Here is a 16740-nt window from a genome sequence, read left to right as displayed (position 1 = left end):
GCTAGCGATAGCTGTCAAACTGCTCCTTAGTTTAGGACTCATTGCTCTACAGTTGTTCGATATACGCGTTATGGTATCGTTATCATTGTCTTTCCTGACGATATTTTGGTATTTTAAAAACAAATAAAAGAACTCATTAACTTGTTGGTAACAGTTGAGAGCGGTTGCTTATCTTCACAGCTTTGGGGTTTTGTTTTGAATAGAGACACTAAACTATTGTCAGCCACTTGTTGACTGACCTTTAATCCGGTGTGTCATCTGCAGAACAGGATATGATTCCTGATAAGCTTGTGCCAAGGTATAGTGAACGTTGTGTCATTGTTAATAAACCAAAACTGATTCAAATTTTTGCAGGCCTAACGCTGGGCCTGGCTATTGGCTGAGCTTCCTAATACCATTCGCCGTGGCCACAAGCTTTGAGCATGCCAAAAAACATGGACTTGCTTGTGCTGCACTTGATTATCAGCTTAATGAAGTCTTAACAGGAGCTGCCTGGGGAATGGGCTTAGAAACACTTTGTTATTTTCTATGCGAATGGCTGAAAGAGGATTCTATTACGAAGACTATCATCACACTGCTGCCAATGACATTTACCAGTCTATATTTGAATTTGCAAATGGCGCCTGGTGCTGCAGTTCTTTTTAGCTTAGTGCTAGGCATACTCTATCTACGTGTGTATAAATGTGTGCTGAGCAGACTGCCCAGGACGTTTAGCTATGGCGAGGCATCCATATTGGTACAAGGACTCTTTCTGTTTGTGGTCACCGTTGGCTTCAGACTACTGCGTGGGAGCTCAAGAGCAATGACAGACTTTGACAAACTGTATGTCATAATGCAGAGCGCGTTGTGCTTTTTGTTGATTGCATGTGCACTTTTAACTTTGTATCCATCTTTGCGTCGGACTGTTCCTCTTTATATCCTGCTGACGCTTTTGCTTGTGGCTGTCACCTGTGCCCCTGTGACGCAGCCAATGCCATTGATAGTCCTGCTCGATTTCATACTCAAGGATCAGAAACGCGTAATTTGCATGCACTCCCATCAAATCTACATTGAATAACCCATTTATTTTAGCTGTATATCATTGCCTTTTACCTGGTACTCGTGGCCTTGACCTGCGCAACAGTTAGCTGGCAGCTGCGCCATTCTACCAAGGCCAACACACGCGTGCGCAAAATATTTCACCTCCTGATTGTCCTGGTGTTTGTTCCCGGAATTTGCTATCAATGCCAACTGCTATATATGGCCACAGGTATTGCCTTTGCTGTGTTTGTAGTTCTGGAGATCATACGCCTCTTGAAGTTGCCGCCGTTTGCTGCCCAGTTAGCGCTTGCTTTCAACTCGTTTAAGGATGAAAAGGATGCAGGCCCATTGGCTCTAACGCCTTTCTGTTTATTAATTGGTTGCTGTCTGCCTATTTGGCTAACTTCATGTCCATGTAGCGTGGCGGCCCACGATAGTCCTTTGGTGTTATTGTCAGGCATCTTAGCTGTAGGCATAGGCGATGCAGCGGCCAGTGTAGTGGGCTCCAAGATGGGACGCACCAAGTGGAGTAGAAGTGAGTATAATAATATTTAATCTAGTATAAACTATAATTGATCATCTATATTCTAGATACCGATCGTTCCGTGGAAGGCACTTTCGCCTTTATTTTCTCTATTTTACTCTCAGTGGGGTTGCTGCAACTTTGCGGTCTTTTGCCCATGTCGCATGTCAAGTGGTTTTGCACTGTCATCGCCGCCATAAATACAGCTTTGGTAGAATCCATTACGGATCAGATTGATAATCTTGTGTTGCCATTAGTATTCTATATTTTCGTGGGTTACGCTTAAGTCGCCATAGGTGTGTGATTTATGCAATTCAAAGACATTCCTCCAATATAAGTAAGTATAGTAAGCCAAAGAAACTTTAATTATATATGTACATATTTTTTACAACTACACATGATTTAATTTACTTTAATATATGACAATCTACATTATTATATTTAACAGTTTGTTTGTTTGTACAGGATATTAAGAGCTGTTGAATTTAGCACATAATTTATATTGTGTATTATCTTTTGTGTGGTCTCTTTTGTATGTTTAGTCCTGAACGTTTTGTATCACATTTCAAACAGGATGCAAATCCCTGAGTTTCGATTCTAAGGCAGTTTGCAAAACTATTGCTCTTAAACTTAGACTTAAACTTACATTCTAAACATATACACATACATATGTATTGTTGTAAAGGAATTAGTACATGTTTACGTTCATAAACAAAAATTACAAAAAAATATATGTATGTAAATACAATTACAATAAAGGAACATTTGACGATCAATATACTGTATTATTGTATATTATCTGCTGGGAAAAATATTACAAGGGCTCCTGCTGAAAATAATCATGTTCCAAGCAAGCCAGCGCTGAGGGACGCTCATGTAAGTCGTACAAAAGCATTTTCTAAAATAAAATAGAATATTCATATTAGTTGCATATCGAAACATTAGTTTGTATTAGCTTACGTATAATAAATCATCCGCATATTCACATAAATATGGACAAAAATCACGTGGGCGCTTGGGTAGACGTGGAGGAAAGTGTTCCCTAGCTATGGATATGCTTTTGGGCCACTGCTGATCGGTGGGGCGTCCAGTGAGCCTAATTAAACAAATTTTAAATAAATATTTTAACCATTACTTAAAGCTTGGCACCTACTCGAATATGCGATCCAGTTGATTCTTTTCGGAGGTGCCCGGAAACAAGGGACGACAACTGAACATTTCAAATATAATGCAGGCAGCACTCCAAATATCCACGGTGCTATTGTAACCCTGAGCAAGTAAAACTTCTGGTGCCCGATACCAAAGCGTCACCACCACCGAGGTAAGTCTCATATCCACATCGTATGTTTTGGCTAAACCAAAATCAGCAATCTTTAAGCATCCTTGAGAAGAGACGAGCAGATTCTGTGGTTTCAGATCCCTATGGATTATGCGATTAGCGTGTAAAAAGTCTACGCCGGTCAACAATTCACGGGAAAGGCGCTGCAATTTCCATAAAGTTGTTAGTAAAGTAAAAGCAATGTCATAAATTTATTATTATTACCTGTATGGTTGTGGTTGACATGCCAGATTTTGGCAAGTTTTCAATCAGATCGGATAAATCTTGCTCTACATGTTCGAATACTAGTAGAATTAGTAATTTTCCATCATGCTCCAAAAACTGGCATACGTCAAACAATCTATAGGAAAAATTCAGAAATAACGCAATTAATGCAAAAGATCAAATAAGTTGAAAGCAACAACTTCAATTTAAAAAGTGCCGGCTGGCCGAACTCTGTAATTGCATTTGGACTCTTCGCACACCAATTCTGTTTAGTCTGTTGATCTCTTTTCCACCTGTTATTTTAACAGCAACTGTTAGCTAACATACGATAGTCAACAATGTTATGTTTAACATACGATAGTGATCAATGTTATTTGTAACATTACAGTGCACACTTCCCCTTATTTTTTACACTAACAGTGTGATCAGTTTCCCCTTGTTTTTAACATTTCATTAAGTTAAATTCAAGTAAAGCGATTGGAAGCAATATTGTGTAAAATTGTTGCTAATTTTTTAACAAATTTTACAATTTCTGTGCGATTTAAGTGCTAAGAATAATTTTCAACTAAAAAACTTGTTTTGTACAACTTAAGTGATTTGACTTAAGTTTAAGCAGCTGCTCTTAAATTCTGCTCTTGAACGATCGCTTTTAAATGCTCTCTGAGCAGCAACAACAAAGTTGCGAGCGGCATTAAGCGCTCTCTGAGCATGAATATCGTATGTGCGAAATTTAGCGAGAGTGTTGAGTGATTCAGCTATACTTTTGTATGTGTGCATACACTGTCCAAAGTAGATTGGGTATTATTATTATTATTAACAAATTTTGTTGCAAATATATTTGTCGTTATCAACTAGCCGCCCGCCAGTGTTGCTGTCAGATCAGCCGCTTTGTTTGGCATTTGCTGTCATAATTTTACATACATATGTACATATGCATGTTAGTATGGATGTGTGTGTGTGGGGGTGTAATGTAGAGTGCAATAAAAAGCGTGAAAACTGAAGATAAACAGAAAGCAGCGCATTCGTGTGTAATCCATTTGGTGTTGTCTTTCTTTTTTATTTTCTGTTCGTTTGCCAAACGTTTGTGGTAGATAAGAAGGCTAGTTGCATACTCACTTGACTACGTGTGGATGATCATATGTATTCAGTTGCTTCAGCAGCGCGATTTCCCGTACCGTGGATGCACTTACTCCATTGTCGCTGAGCGAGATGCGAACTTTTTTAATGGCAACCACGCGACCTGTGAGATTGTCACGTCCTCGATAAACAGTTCCGTAGGCACCTGAAACCAAAGAAACATTCGTATAAATGTCAAACATTTAGCTATTGGTAAATAGGTCAGCCCCATACAACAATTTTAACCTTGGCGTTGGCGAATAAGTGTGCAAAATATAAAGCTCAAATCAAATGTTAATCAACAGAAATACGCAGAATAGAGATAAGAAACACACACAAAATAAAACACGTATTCAAAGGCAAAAGAGCGAGAGAGCAACAGAGAGCGAGAGCGAGAGTCTAATAGAGAAGGTGCAAGAAAATTTGCCATCAGCTGTGCTGATAAGACAGACAACAGCTCAACCGGCTGATTGTATTTGGTTGTTAGCAGCTATGACGAAATCGTCAGAGCAAGAATTCAATGTGAATGCGAATATATATATATATATATCACATGTGTATATATATGTATATACCGTACATAGGTAGCGAAAGAGAATATGTGACACGAATCGATTCAAATTAGAAAGACAAAATTCTGTCACCGGAAATTTATCACCCAGCCAAGTGAAACGCAGACGAGACGAGATGTCGAAGCAAAGACAGACCAACAAGTGGCGTGGGAGTTCTATTTTTGTTTGGACACCCAAAAAGTTTAATGAAACATATTTGTCTTTAGTACACACACACACGGCAACAGCTTAAAAGAGTCAAGTACAAGGCCAGGTTTTGCTAATGCCTAATTCAATAATTCACAATAACCAACAACAGTCGAGACAGAAAACAAAGCAACAAACAACAGCAACAACAGCACAGTTTTGCACTCTCTTTTATATTCTATATGCTATACACACACCCAAAAAAATAATATATATATATATGTATATAGTATGTATAACGCTCGACTATTTTGCCGACTCGTTTTTGCTGTTGCTCTTTCAATTGTCAAAAACAATTTTGCACAAATCAAAGAAAAACAACAACAACAAACGTAGCAATAATTGAATGAATGCGAAAAAGCAAAAGCAGACAAAGCTACACGCATGCGATGTTGTTGTTTTTATTTTTCAATGTCTTTCGTTACAAAAGTTGAACTTGTTTTTCCAAGGGCTTGCGCCCCCCTTGAGCACAAAGCCATGGGCGTGTTTAACACTATCTAGGCAACCTCTTGTGGCAGTTAAGTTGCACACAAAACATGCCATTGTCTGGCTTAAACCGTATTAAGTTTAACCCGTTGTTGCCCCAACTAAATTTTAACTACGCTCATGCAAAAAAAAAAAAACTAACCCATTGTGGTTACCGCTATTGGCATTAGCTTTGCAAAATTTAAATTCAAACCATGTGACGTAATGAACAAAAGTTACGAAAGAAACCCCAAAATGTTTGCTGGCCTTTAGCTGAAACTTGAAGTTAACAACTTTTGGTTTGTATATTTTTTTTAGCTTTTATTGTTTTATCTACTTATTCACTTTTCAAAATAATTACCGAAATACACGTGATTTTGAAAAAACCAAATCTTTACTTAACCTGAAAGTATGCAATAGAATCATCAAATCCCGCATATATCTGAAATACTTACTTCATACTCCCCTTAACTGGACCCGATGCATCCTTTAACTACTCCTTATGGAAACTCACAAGCCGCTTTAAAAGGATTGTCGTCCCAAAGGCCCCACTCAAGGATCCTAATGGCGGATGGTGCTTCTCAAACGTGCAGAAGGCGGAAGCTTTTGCTAGCAGCCTAGAAGAGAGATTTAAGCCTTTTGGCCTTACAACGCCAGACGTCAGAAGAGCAGTGGAAATGCGAATGGAAGAGCCATTTCAAATGTGCTTGCCAGCCAAGCCAGTAACATTTGATGAAGTTACGGAGCTCATTAAGAAGCTAAAAACCAAAAAAGCTCCTGGAGAAGATGGCCTGGACAACCGAACATTAAAGCTCCTACCCAAGAAAGCTGTCCTATTCTTGGTATTACTGTTTAACAGTATTCTCCGCCTATGCTACTTCCCCATGAGCTGGAAAAATGCCTTAATTACCATGGTCCCAAAGCCTGGTAAATCCCACAACGAAGTGGATGGATACCGTCCAATTAGCTTGCTTCCTGCGCTTGGAAAGATGGCGGAAAGAATCATGCTAAACCGGATCCTAGAGCTTGAAGCGGTGAAGCAAAATATTCCAAAATGGCAGTTTGGATTTAGGCGAGGTCATGGAACTCCGGAGCAGCTGCATCGAGTGGTCAACTTCGCCCTAAGTGCAATGGAGGAGAAGCAATATGCAGTTGCCGTGTTCATGGACATACAACAGGCTTTCGACAGGGTGTGGCACGAAGGCCTCCTCTTTAAGCTGAAAGGTATGCTGACTCCAGCACTGTTTCAGTTAATTTACAGCTTCTTGCAGGCCAGGAGCTTCAAAGTCGTAGTTGATGGTGCTGAATCCTTGCAGCGTCCAATATGTGCAGGTGTCCCACAAGGAAGCGTACTTGGTCCTACGCTATACACTTTGTTTACAGCAGATATGCCAACCGCTAGAGCGATAGCAGGAATTGACATAGAAGACGTGCTGATCGCAACGTTCGCTGATGATACTGCTGTATTGACAAGAAGCACTTGTATCCACATAGCTTCACAAGCTCTGCAGAGATATGTATGCAGCTTCGAAAACTGGGCAAAGAAATGGAACATAGGAGTCAACAGCAGTAAATGCGCAAATGTGACTTTTACAACCAGGACTCAGACTGCACAGAAATAAACAATAGTCAGGTCCGCACTTGTGACAGGCATCGCAAATACTTGTGGTGTCATACTCGGACAGGGCTATTATAATTCTTTTTAAAGACCACACGACTTATGAATCAAGCACGCGTTTCTGCAGAAGGCAAAGACACACTCGCTCGGCTTGCTCCTCGCCCATCACTCATAGCCACGTCACGCCAGACCGTGTGACTGGTTTAGACACGCTGACCTAAACTCGTTAGCTTCAATCTTACACAACAGCCATTTCTCTTTCCCTATATGGAATACGCGCATGGCAAGAATTATATTAAGAGTCAGAAGAAACCTGACTAGATTGCAACTGTCTATGCAAAAATTAGAGGTTTAGCGCCCAAGCCATGATCACCTAAGGAATATATATAATTGTCTTAGGTTCTGTCTACCGTGGATATATATACCACGCAACAATGGAAAGCATCGCGGTGATAATAAAATTCTTGTATAGAAATCATGAGCACCCGTACTCGCTGGTTTGGAGAAGTACCGCATAACATGTCTTTGGCTAACACTTGTGGCTCGCGAAACGTCGCTTCACGCCTTGGTTAAACCACACACAAAATCCAACTAGCGCACAGGCAATCAGACAGGCGGCAACCCAATGAGAATAGCGGACGGGCCTCTACAGAAAGGACTAGACACACCCACAGTGCTATCGCTTCCGCATAGGGTCGGCGTGTCGTCACTACAATGGTGATAATATAAGTGGCAGACATTTGAGACCAGAATAAGAATAATAGATCAATAGCATAGCAAAGACATTTATAGATAAACGATACAGAACTCCGAGGGTATAGTGCTCAATCTTACGCGCATGACCTCCAGTCCCTCACTCGCACTCAGAATATGTCTCAGATATAGAGTGAGTTAGTGAAGCTCGCATTTGCTGCTCACTAGTTTGGTAATTGTGTCATGTCCTTACCTACTGACTCTATCGTGATCCTCGGGGACCCTCGCAACGTGTGGCTCACTCTACGCTGCGCACGGTGCAGCTATCATGAAAACAAGACACAGTGTGTAATAATAATAAGAGATATATAAAGAGAATGAGATATAGAAATAATATATTATATAGTCAGATAGATATAATATATATAAAAATGTTAGAATAGACTGTTGCTAGTATTAGCTGAGATAGTAGTCACCACAAAATATGGACAAATTTATTAAATCCCTCGCACTCGCTATTAATGACAAATAAATTATGAAGACACGGTGAACTCGTATGCGCTCCATTCTTGTCGAATCCGCTTAATAAGCTTTACTATGGTCTTGTATGTGTGTGATGTGTCGTAAAAACGTGGGTTACATCAAGTTCTACTCATCTATTACCTTCTATCTCCAACTGAGAGTCGTATGGCTCTACGTCTTCGACGAGTGTGTCGAGCTCGGCTGTCGGTGTCGTGCAGTATAGGCACCTCTCGTGCTGCCACGGTCGTTCACTCTACTCTACTCACTTTCATTAGGTATTCTGGGTGTTTTGTATCGACATTTGTCTGTCTCATTTATTCTTGTGTACATGCTTGATTCAGAACGCCGCACTCACTTATCTCATAGTATGGTACGTACAATAAGTGTTTTTAATGCTATTACATAGTGTCATGTTTGTAGTAAACGCAATGGCCTTACAGGCACGATGTTATGTGTTAGGCGAGTGGCACGTCTAGGTCGGCCTTGTGCGCCACTGAAATACTAGACGAGTCATGTCTTTGGTGCCATATACCATTAGATATAAGTGAGGTGTCGCACGAGTGTGAGTAGTTAGAGTTGGTGTCAGTGTTAAGACATATGTGCTTGTTTCTTAGTATATCCGACACCAAACACACAAAACTTAAGACCGGGCCACATATAAACCGGCGGTCTCCAATCATGCTCGCAATAAACAATAACAAATATCATGGATAACAACCTTCGGGCGCCCATTTTTGTTAATAGAGGCGGCATGTCCTAACTCTTCACAAGAGACTAGTATATTGAGGCCAAATAAATTTTTATTATTTCAGTTGTGAGCCGTCTCTATTTAATTGCTTGGCCCTGCTAGAATGCTTGTGACTTTGTGACCCCTCATTGCTGCCGCTAATCTTGCTTGACACTATTCTAAACTCTTATTGTTGTTGCCGGTCGGTCAATGAACTCTGTTGAATTTATTTTTTCGTGCTTGTCTATATGAGTTTAAGTTATAATTTATTCATGTATTCTCGCATTTGCAATGGCTTTTAGTGTAGTGTACCTGTTGCTTTGTGTTTGCTTTTGTCTTTGCGCTATTTCGTATTTCTTTTGCTTTGCTTTGCAAACGCAAAAGCGAAAAAGCAACATTTTTTTGCCATTTGTCAATTAATTCTAATCGCTCTCGAAAGCAACAATAACAATATTAACAATAGCAACAATAACACAAGCGAGACAAGCAGCTAAAAATTTCGGCTCTTGCGATATTTGTTGAAATAGGGGACGGCAAAAATGATTACAGTTAAACACACTTCACACACGAACTAAACAACAAAGATTCACTTTTCTTATTATATTATCAAAACAACAATTACTTTAAGCGTTAGCACTGTTCACCACTGTTCACTGTTTACGCTCATAGAACAATTAAATATATTTTTTAAAATATGCAATAAATAATAAATGCAAGAAAAAACCCATTTGAGTTTTGTTTTTACGAAGAACTGTGCGAATGTTAAACGTCGCTAATGTTTCGCTGGCGATATCTTTATCGTAATTTTTGTCAACTGTTTGTATGTATGAGCACAAGAGCTCCTTGCGCACGCACATACATACATACACCCACGCACACACGCACACTTAACATGCATATGTATGTCTGTATGTATATATACAAATATATGTACTTTATTTAGTTAATCTAGCCAAAACGTCGCGTTTACGCCGCGTATCACTTAATATTAGTTGAATATTAAAATGTGTTTTGTATTTGCCAAGACCGTACAACAGTTATAGACACAATTGTCCACACGCACACATGCATATGTATGTATGTTTGCGTATACATACATATGTACATAAAAAATAAAAAAAAATAAAACAGACGCGTTCGTTTTTACTAGCATAAACCGTTTTTTAACACAATACCTTGAGAAACACACGAATGCCTTCTATTTTGGCAGTCCGACGCACCTGCAGCTGTGATATTAAATTTAATACTTTAACTTTCTTAATCAAAATAAATATTAACAATTTTTGTAACAACGCTAACAGAGCACACCAATGGAGAAAACAACTCAAACTGATCTACGATATTTCTCACTGTTATCGCTCTTAGTCCGCCAACTTAAGAGAGCCTGTCCAACAACATATGTATTGTTAACATTTGGTACTACTGTTATACAAGTTTTGTACATCACAGATAAATGTTTGAATTTCGAAACTAATGATAATGAGTGAATTCTTTTAGCTTTGCCACACAGTGTAATGATAAATAAATCCTAATTAATTATTTATTTATTATATGCTTAAGCGTTGGGGCATTAACGAATTAAAACTTTATTATAATTCAAAATCAACGGTTGTGCAATCGGAACAAGCTTCTATCGGCGAGCATTGCCACCTTATTTTGTTATGCGCTAACTAAAATACCAGTATTTTAAAAATGTGAATCTTAATCAATTGCAGACGATTTTTCTTGCTTAATTTATTTGACATTTAAAATGTAACGCGGCCTTGTGCCATTAAAGCACTTGAAGGTAAAAAAATATGCTCTTTTAAATAAAGCGCCAGGGGTAAGCAATTGCAGCTAACTTTAAGTAGCTTGTGGAGCGTTGCCACCTTATTTTATAGGCGCGCGCTAATTCAAATGTTTAAATTGTATAAGCTTCGAATGTTATATTATAGTTTTATGCAAATTAGCAGACATATTGGGAGCGGCATGTTTTTAATTATAGAAAATAACAACATACCGAAATTTCCATTATAAATTAATGACGCGGGGATAAGTGATAATTGGTAGCTGACAGTGACGTACAAAAACAATCAAATGTGTCAGGTGAAAAGTGATACAGTAAATATATGCATATGACACACTTACGCACATCTAAGCAATACTTGCCAAGAAATTGAAATGTTTGCACATCTAAGGATTGACTTTTCTAAAAAAATGTGTGAGGTGTAAAAATGTCTGAGGCTTAATGATTCACTTGTGATCTAAATACCATGAATCACACCTTTTCACAAAGAAAATATTTGAGTTGTCGGGTGGTGCCTCTGACAGGCACAAATAATCACTGTTTAGCACCTCAGGGCCCAAGCGGAAGCTGCTCCAAGCTCCAAGCTCAAAGCCTAATTAGAATGTGAAAATGTCGTAAAAATAGTGTGTCATAAATAATGCACTGTCTCATCGTTATGTGACGCTAATCAAGTATTCAAAGAAGTATTTAAATCATAATGCGAATACGTATAACGGCTAAGCCTGTTTTAATGCCAGTTGAATTGTTTGAAAAGAAATTGGGCTCGTTGGAGTGTAATTTGGTCTTTGACATTTTGCGTTCGCGTATTAAACAAGTTCCACTTAGGAGAAATAGATTAAATAAATATTTAACTGTATATATTAGGTAAAAATACTTGTCTAATAAAATTGCCAAACAAATGCTGCGTTTGCGGCGCTGTTGACAACAAATATTATAATCATAAGTATTAATAAATTAACTTAGCAGCGCGCTATGACGTTAATTCAATTTGTTTATAAAACCTTTAATCTTTAGTATCAAGCGTCACGTGAAGCGTAATTTATGCAAAAGTCTTAGCGTTGAACTTTCAGCTCGGATGGCATTTCTCTGCAATGGTTTGCTTAACAACATAACCTTCGCTCTAAAGTCATCGTCAGGCTTGAGAAACTATTTTCAAGAGCAACAACAGCAGCAGCAGCAGCCGCACTTGTCAGTTATGTTGACATGATTTTAGATCAGATCAGATAAAGATTGATTTGCATAATAATCTTGACAACATGGGAAGCAAAAGAATACGCCTAGTTGGTTCCGATTTTGAAACCGATCAAACAAAAAAGTCAACAACTTGTGCCAGCGGCTTCCGTATTATTATTAAAAACTGTCAGCTAATCCTGTAATACTCTCGTAGTGTCAAGTGTGATATGCTGCGTCATGGAATCGGCAAAGCTTAGTGGGGAGTTGAATTTGATTCGATTTGATTGGTGTCTGTGCGTCATGGAAAGGTTTAATTAAAATTAATGCGAAATGCAAACATTTGGGGCGCTACAAATCAACAACAAACGAAAAAAATCAATAACAAATTAATAATAAACAACAATAAACAATAAATTAAACAAAATATTTAAGTATCGTAACTATGAAAGTAGCCAGCGGCTAATGGCTAAAATAGTTGGGTCGGGGGGAGTGAAGTGGGCGTAGCATGCTGCAGTTGCAACTCCCCCACATAACAACAGCAGCAGCAGCAGCAATAGCAACCAGCCCAGCAGCAATCAAGCCAACAAGAGCAGCAACAACAACATAAAATAAACGAAACCCGTTCGCACGAATCATCTTTATGGATGGCGGGGGTGTCGGACGGTCGGCGGGCGGCAGCGTCATCAACTTTTGGACATATAAAAGTAAATTTGTGACAAATATTCTGAACAGTTAGTGCGCACGCTCAGTGGCGATCACATCGAGAAAAACTTACAACGGCAACAACGAGTGCGATACCAAATTTGAATTTCAAACAAGAATTAATTTGAAGTTTTAAAACGCGTGTGCGATTATTCTAATAACGGGATTATTTAAATTATAAACAAACCCGAAACAGTTGATCATGTTTTCTAAATATCAGCAAGTGAGTATTGCAATTAAAAAATTAATAATAATTTTTGAATTTTGTGCCAATTAAACGTGTTTTGTCAATAATCGTAAATTAGAATTTAAGCGTTCAAAGCCAATGCACTAGCATTTGATTGCCTACAAGGTCAATGTAAAACTGAAAATAAAAAACGTGTATAGCATATTGAAAGTTGGCATTAAGTCTTTTTCCAAAAAAAAAATAATAAAAAAAAATCCTGCTTTACATGCAGTTAAAGCCAAAAGAAAAATAAGTCTACCGACTGTTATACATCTGATGGGCTTAGCCCTGAGCTACAAAACCGCCAACAGGTTTCAAAGACGCATGCTTTATTTATTTTGAGTTTTTATTTTTATTTTTCTTGACATTTGTGTTTTAATTGGCTCTGCTCTTGCTACGCAATATATCATGAAAATTAATTATGAAGACGTGCTTTAAAATTTACATTTATAATTCGAATTTGCTTACGCATTTTTGAGAATTTGTTTACGGCTTAGTTTTCTACGAACTTATGCATAAATTTATATGTTAAATTAAGTTTTATTTTTCGAAGAAATTGAAATGAAAATTGTCACTAAATCGTATACAAGTTGTTGTTTTTTAATTCAGCTTTTGCAGCTTATTTCGGCTGTCTGTCATTGAATGTGTCTGGGCGAGCTGAGCAAAACCAAAAATCTGGTTTCAAAAATAACTCATCCGGTTTTCAAAAATGTATTTGTGTATTGGCTTTTTGTTTAGCTGTTATTTGTCCTCTAAGAATTATACTAATTTTATTAACACAAAAACTAAATTGTGATACATAAATTAAAGTGTACTATGATCGATTCGAATCGTGCATCCGGCTCTAATTTAGCCAAGGGCAATAGATTTTATATGTTGGAAGAGGGTGGGTCGCCAACGTTTATTAGCATCCCAGTAGCTTAAGGATTATCACCGTATGATTATCACAACGTGATCATGAATATTTTACGTGCTCATAAATTAAATTTGTGTGTGTTAGTTGGTTATATCATTGCTATTTGTTATTTAATTTCAATTAATTATTGTATGCTAATTTAAAGCATAAGCTTTCAATAGATTTCGTGTTTCGTAGACTGGTTCTAGACGCTAACATTTTGCAGAATGTCTCCCCACCAACTTGCCGCCAACTGTTTATTCACACCTTTTCCATTTGTTTGATTTCCGCAGATTTACACCCTGGCCGTGGCCCTGAGCATTGTTTGCGCTTTGAGCGTGGCACAGCAGCCCGATGAGGAGGCGCCACACACGTTGCTGGACATTGAGACACCCAATCAGTTTAGCTACAACTCACCGCTCCAGCAGCCGGACAGTCTCAGTTCGAAGCCCTACTTTGATTTCCTGAGCACGCTCTATGCTCACGATTCGGCCAAAACGGATCTCTTCCGCCAGCGCCCACGCCGCGATGTCCAGTCCGCTGATGCGCCCAAGAGCCGTCGCCGTGATCGCAAGCGTCGCGCCATCGTCTTCCGCCCGTTGTTTGTCTACAAGCAGCAGGAGGTGCGCAAGCAGGAGATCGCCGCCAGAAGACGCAGTGATGACTATCGTCGCCAGCGAGTGTAGTTTGCGAAAACTACGCTTCATTCTAATCATAATCGGACGGCCACATTGATTCAAGGCTATGGCTGTCACTGGTCTTCTACAGGGTCCTCTAGCACTTAGCTTTCTTCATTTTGTGTCCTTAGCTATTAAGTCCCAAGCCCAATGCACTGCAACTGATCAATTAATGATAGATCGAATCCCCACATCCCACCCACCAATCACTCCCCTTCGCCCTTTACTGATATACACATATTATATTAGGTAATCATATCAATAAATTAATGTAAATCATATTTGTTAACTGATTTTTACAAATTTGTTATCATAATGTTTAATAAAGCTAACGAAATATATATGCTAATATTCAATCAATTTTATTTCATCGGAAATTGCATGGAATTGCCAACTCTATATAAAAAATTATAATCTGAGCTCAGACAGACATGACTCAATCGATAAAGTGTGTCTTGCTGATCAAGAATATATATTTTTAGCATTCTAATTGGCTATCGTTGGATATATTATATAACGGGATTATGGTAATATTTCTATTAAATTTATTTCATTTCGGCTTTGTGCAAATTTATTGAAAACAGGTCTTTTAAATTGGGGCTTGTCTCGATGCCGTCGCTTCAAAAAAACTTCAACTTTAAACTTACTAAATTTTAAGCTTAAATTTTATTGCTTAAATTATATATATAGTCTGTTTTCAAACCATAAAATTGCATTTTAAATTAAAACAAAATAAAATATGTGTGAGCATTTATGACGAACGCACAAAGTATTTCAAATTCCATTTAAATATTTAGTTAATAACAGCTGCTTTCGTATATAGATATATATAATTTATAACAATAAATAGCAGGATAGGATGATGTTAAGTTATAGGCATTTAAATAAAATACAATATTTAATATTGTGCTCATCAGTTTGCCCAGACAATCTTCTCAATCCAATCTGTATACAGATGCACCTTGGTGTACACGCTTGGAAATTTGTAATTGCCACAGACTAAGCCATACGAAGTGATGCCAATAATCACTTTCAGACAATTATAGCTGGGATGCTGCACAAATATGGGGCCACCAGAGTCACCATTACAAGTGTCCGCTGGGCTAGAACTGGAGCCTGCGCCGGCACAGAATTGCGTACGTGGCTGTATGGGACTCTCGATGCGTTCCATGCACAGCTGATCATCGTAGCGTTGTAGACTAACCTTAAGCAAATGCGTCGATTTTTTGCCAGAATCTTTGGTGTAACCCCAACCTGCGGCGACCAGATCAAAGTGCTCATTGCCGCTGCTGGGCGGCAGGCAAGCTGGTGCCACATATTCATCCAAACGGGCTTCTCTATCCAGCTCAATGACAGCAATATCATTTCCACGACTGCCGTCCTCCAGTTCCGCATAATCCGGATGCAACACATAGTTCAATAGCTGAAAATCCTGTGGACGCGCTTCATCCGTGCTGCTGTTGTAGTCCAATTCGCCCAGGCGCACCATAAACTTAGGTGAATTAAAGCTGGGACTAAGGCGATCTGCCTTTGTCTCTGTGGTCTCTAGACAATGTGCTGCAGTCAACACAAACTTGGGATGTATTAAGGTTCCGCCGCAATCCCAGGATATGTTGCCGCCGTGATATTGTCTTGTGCCCAACAGCGCCATGAAAGGGAACTCGCCACCTTCGGCCTTTGTGCCGCCCACAATTAAAGGCGTGGAGCGACAAGATGAACGCGCTTCGTTATACCGACGACACTCTACAAACAATGAAAAAACTCGTTTTACACTCCAAGACTTTAATGCGTATTCATTTGCTCACCTTTTTCGTATGGCCTGTTGGTCTCCATAGTTTTTTGATGCTGCCTTTGCATATTTCGTGGCAGTGGACAGCATACAATATCGTTAAACTCATCGCAGTATTTCACATTATTCCCAATCAAATGTTGATTATAGAATATAACTGGGCAATCTGTGCCAGTCAGCGATCGACATTCTCCTGTGCCATTGTCACAATATTCTCCGAATGCGCTGGCAGCGCAGAAAACCAAATTTGTGATTATTATTTTACGTATTGCGTTCATTGTGCGCCAGCCCCAGAAGAGATACTGAGCAAATAAATCGCCAATGATTTGCTTTGAACGCGTTCATCTCAAATCCAGCTGATTATATTGATAAAGCAGCAGTCTGTTTTTAACATGAATGAATAGATTTAATAAAGAGTTTCGATAGTTGAATGCAAATTGTCTTGTAGTGCAACACACGCAGTCAGAAGTACTTCATCTAACAAGCATTATACTCTTGCTGTGACAC

The 16740-nt window shown here is 38.8% G+C and overlaps 4 protein-coding genes across 4 annotated transcripts; 2 read left to right on the top strand and 2 right to left on the bottom strand.

Annotated features, from left to right (window-relative positions):
• Positions 1-50: 50 nt before the first annotated feature.
• On the top strand, positions 51-1933 carry LOC108597325 (dolichol kinase). Its single transcript, XM_017983817.2, has 4 exons — positions 51-298; positions 355-1018; positions 1072-1555; positions 1612-1933. Exons 1-4 carry the CDS (start codon positions 273-275, stop codon positions 1827-1829), a joined length of 1392 nt encoding a protein of 463 aa, XP_017839306.1. The 5' UTR covers positions 51-272; the 3' UTR covers positions 1830-1933.
• Positions 1934-1971: 38 nt separating this feature from the next.
• On the bottom strand, positions 1972-4432 carry LOC108597326 (cyclin-dependent kinase 4). Its single transcript, XM_033295120.1, has 5 exons — positions 4203-4432; positions 3087-3222; positions 2697-3025; positions 2504-2639; positions 1972-2441 (listed from the first exon to the last, which is right to left on the bottom strand). The coding sequence occupies exons 1-5, from the start codon at positions 4403-4405 to the stop codon at positions 2358-2360; spliced, it is 888 nt and encodes a 295-aa protein (XP_033151011.1). The 5' UTR covers positions 4406-4432; the 3' UTR covers positions 1972-2357.
• Positions 4433-12687: 8255 nt separating this feature from the next.
• On the top strand, positions 12688-14731 carry LOC108595565. Its single transcript, XM_017980826.2, has 2 exons — positions 12688-12869; positions 14061-14731. The coding sequence occupies exons 1-2, from the start codon at positions 12849-12851 to the stop codon at positions 14451-14453; spliced, it is 414 nt and encodes a 137-aa protein (XP_017836315.1). The 5' UTR covers positions 12688-12848; the 3' UTR covers positions 14454-14731.
• Positions 14732-15304: 573 nt separating this feature from the next.
• Positions 15305-16541, bottom strand: LOC108595506 (venom protease). Its single transcript, XM_017980759.2, has 2 exons — positions 16250-16541; positions 15305-16187 (listed from the first exon to the last, which is right to left on the bottom strand). Exons 1-2 carry the CDS (start codon positions 16509-16511, stop codon positions 15358-15360), a joined length of 1092 nt encoding a protein of 363 aa, XP_017836248.1. The 5' UTR covers positions 16512-16541; the 3' UTR covers positions 15305-15357.
• Between the last annotated feature and the right edge of the window lie 199 nt (positions 16542-16740).

Source organism: Drosophila busckii, chromosome 2R (assembly GCF_011750605.1).
Source record: "Drosophila busckii strain San Diego stock center, stock number 13000-0081.31 chromosome 2R, ASM1175060v1, whole genome shotgun sequence".
NCBI classification, from domain to species: domain Eukaryota; kingdom Metazoa; phylum Arthropoda; class Insecta; order Diptera; family Drosophilidae; genus Drosophila; species Drosophila busckii.
This window is presented reverse-complemented; position numbering and strand designations above follow the sequence as displayed.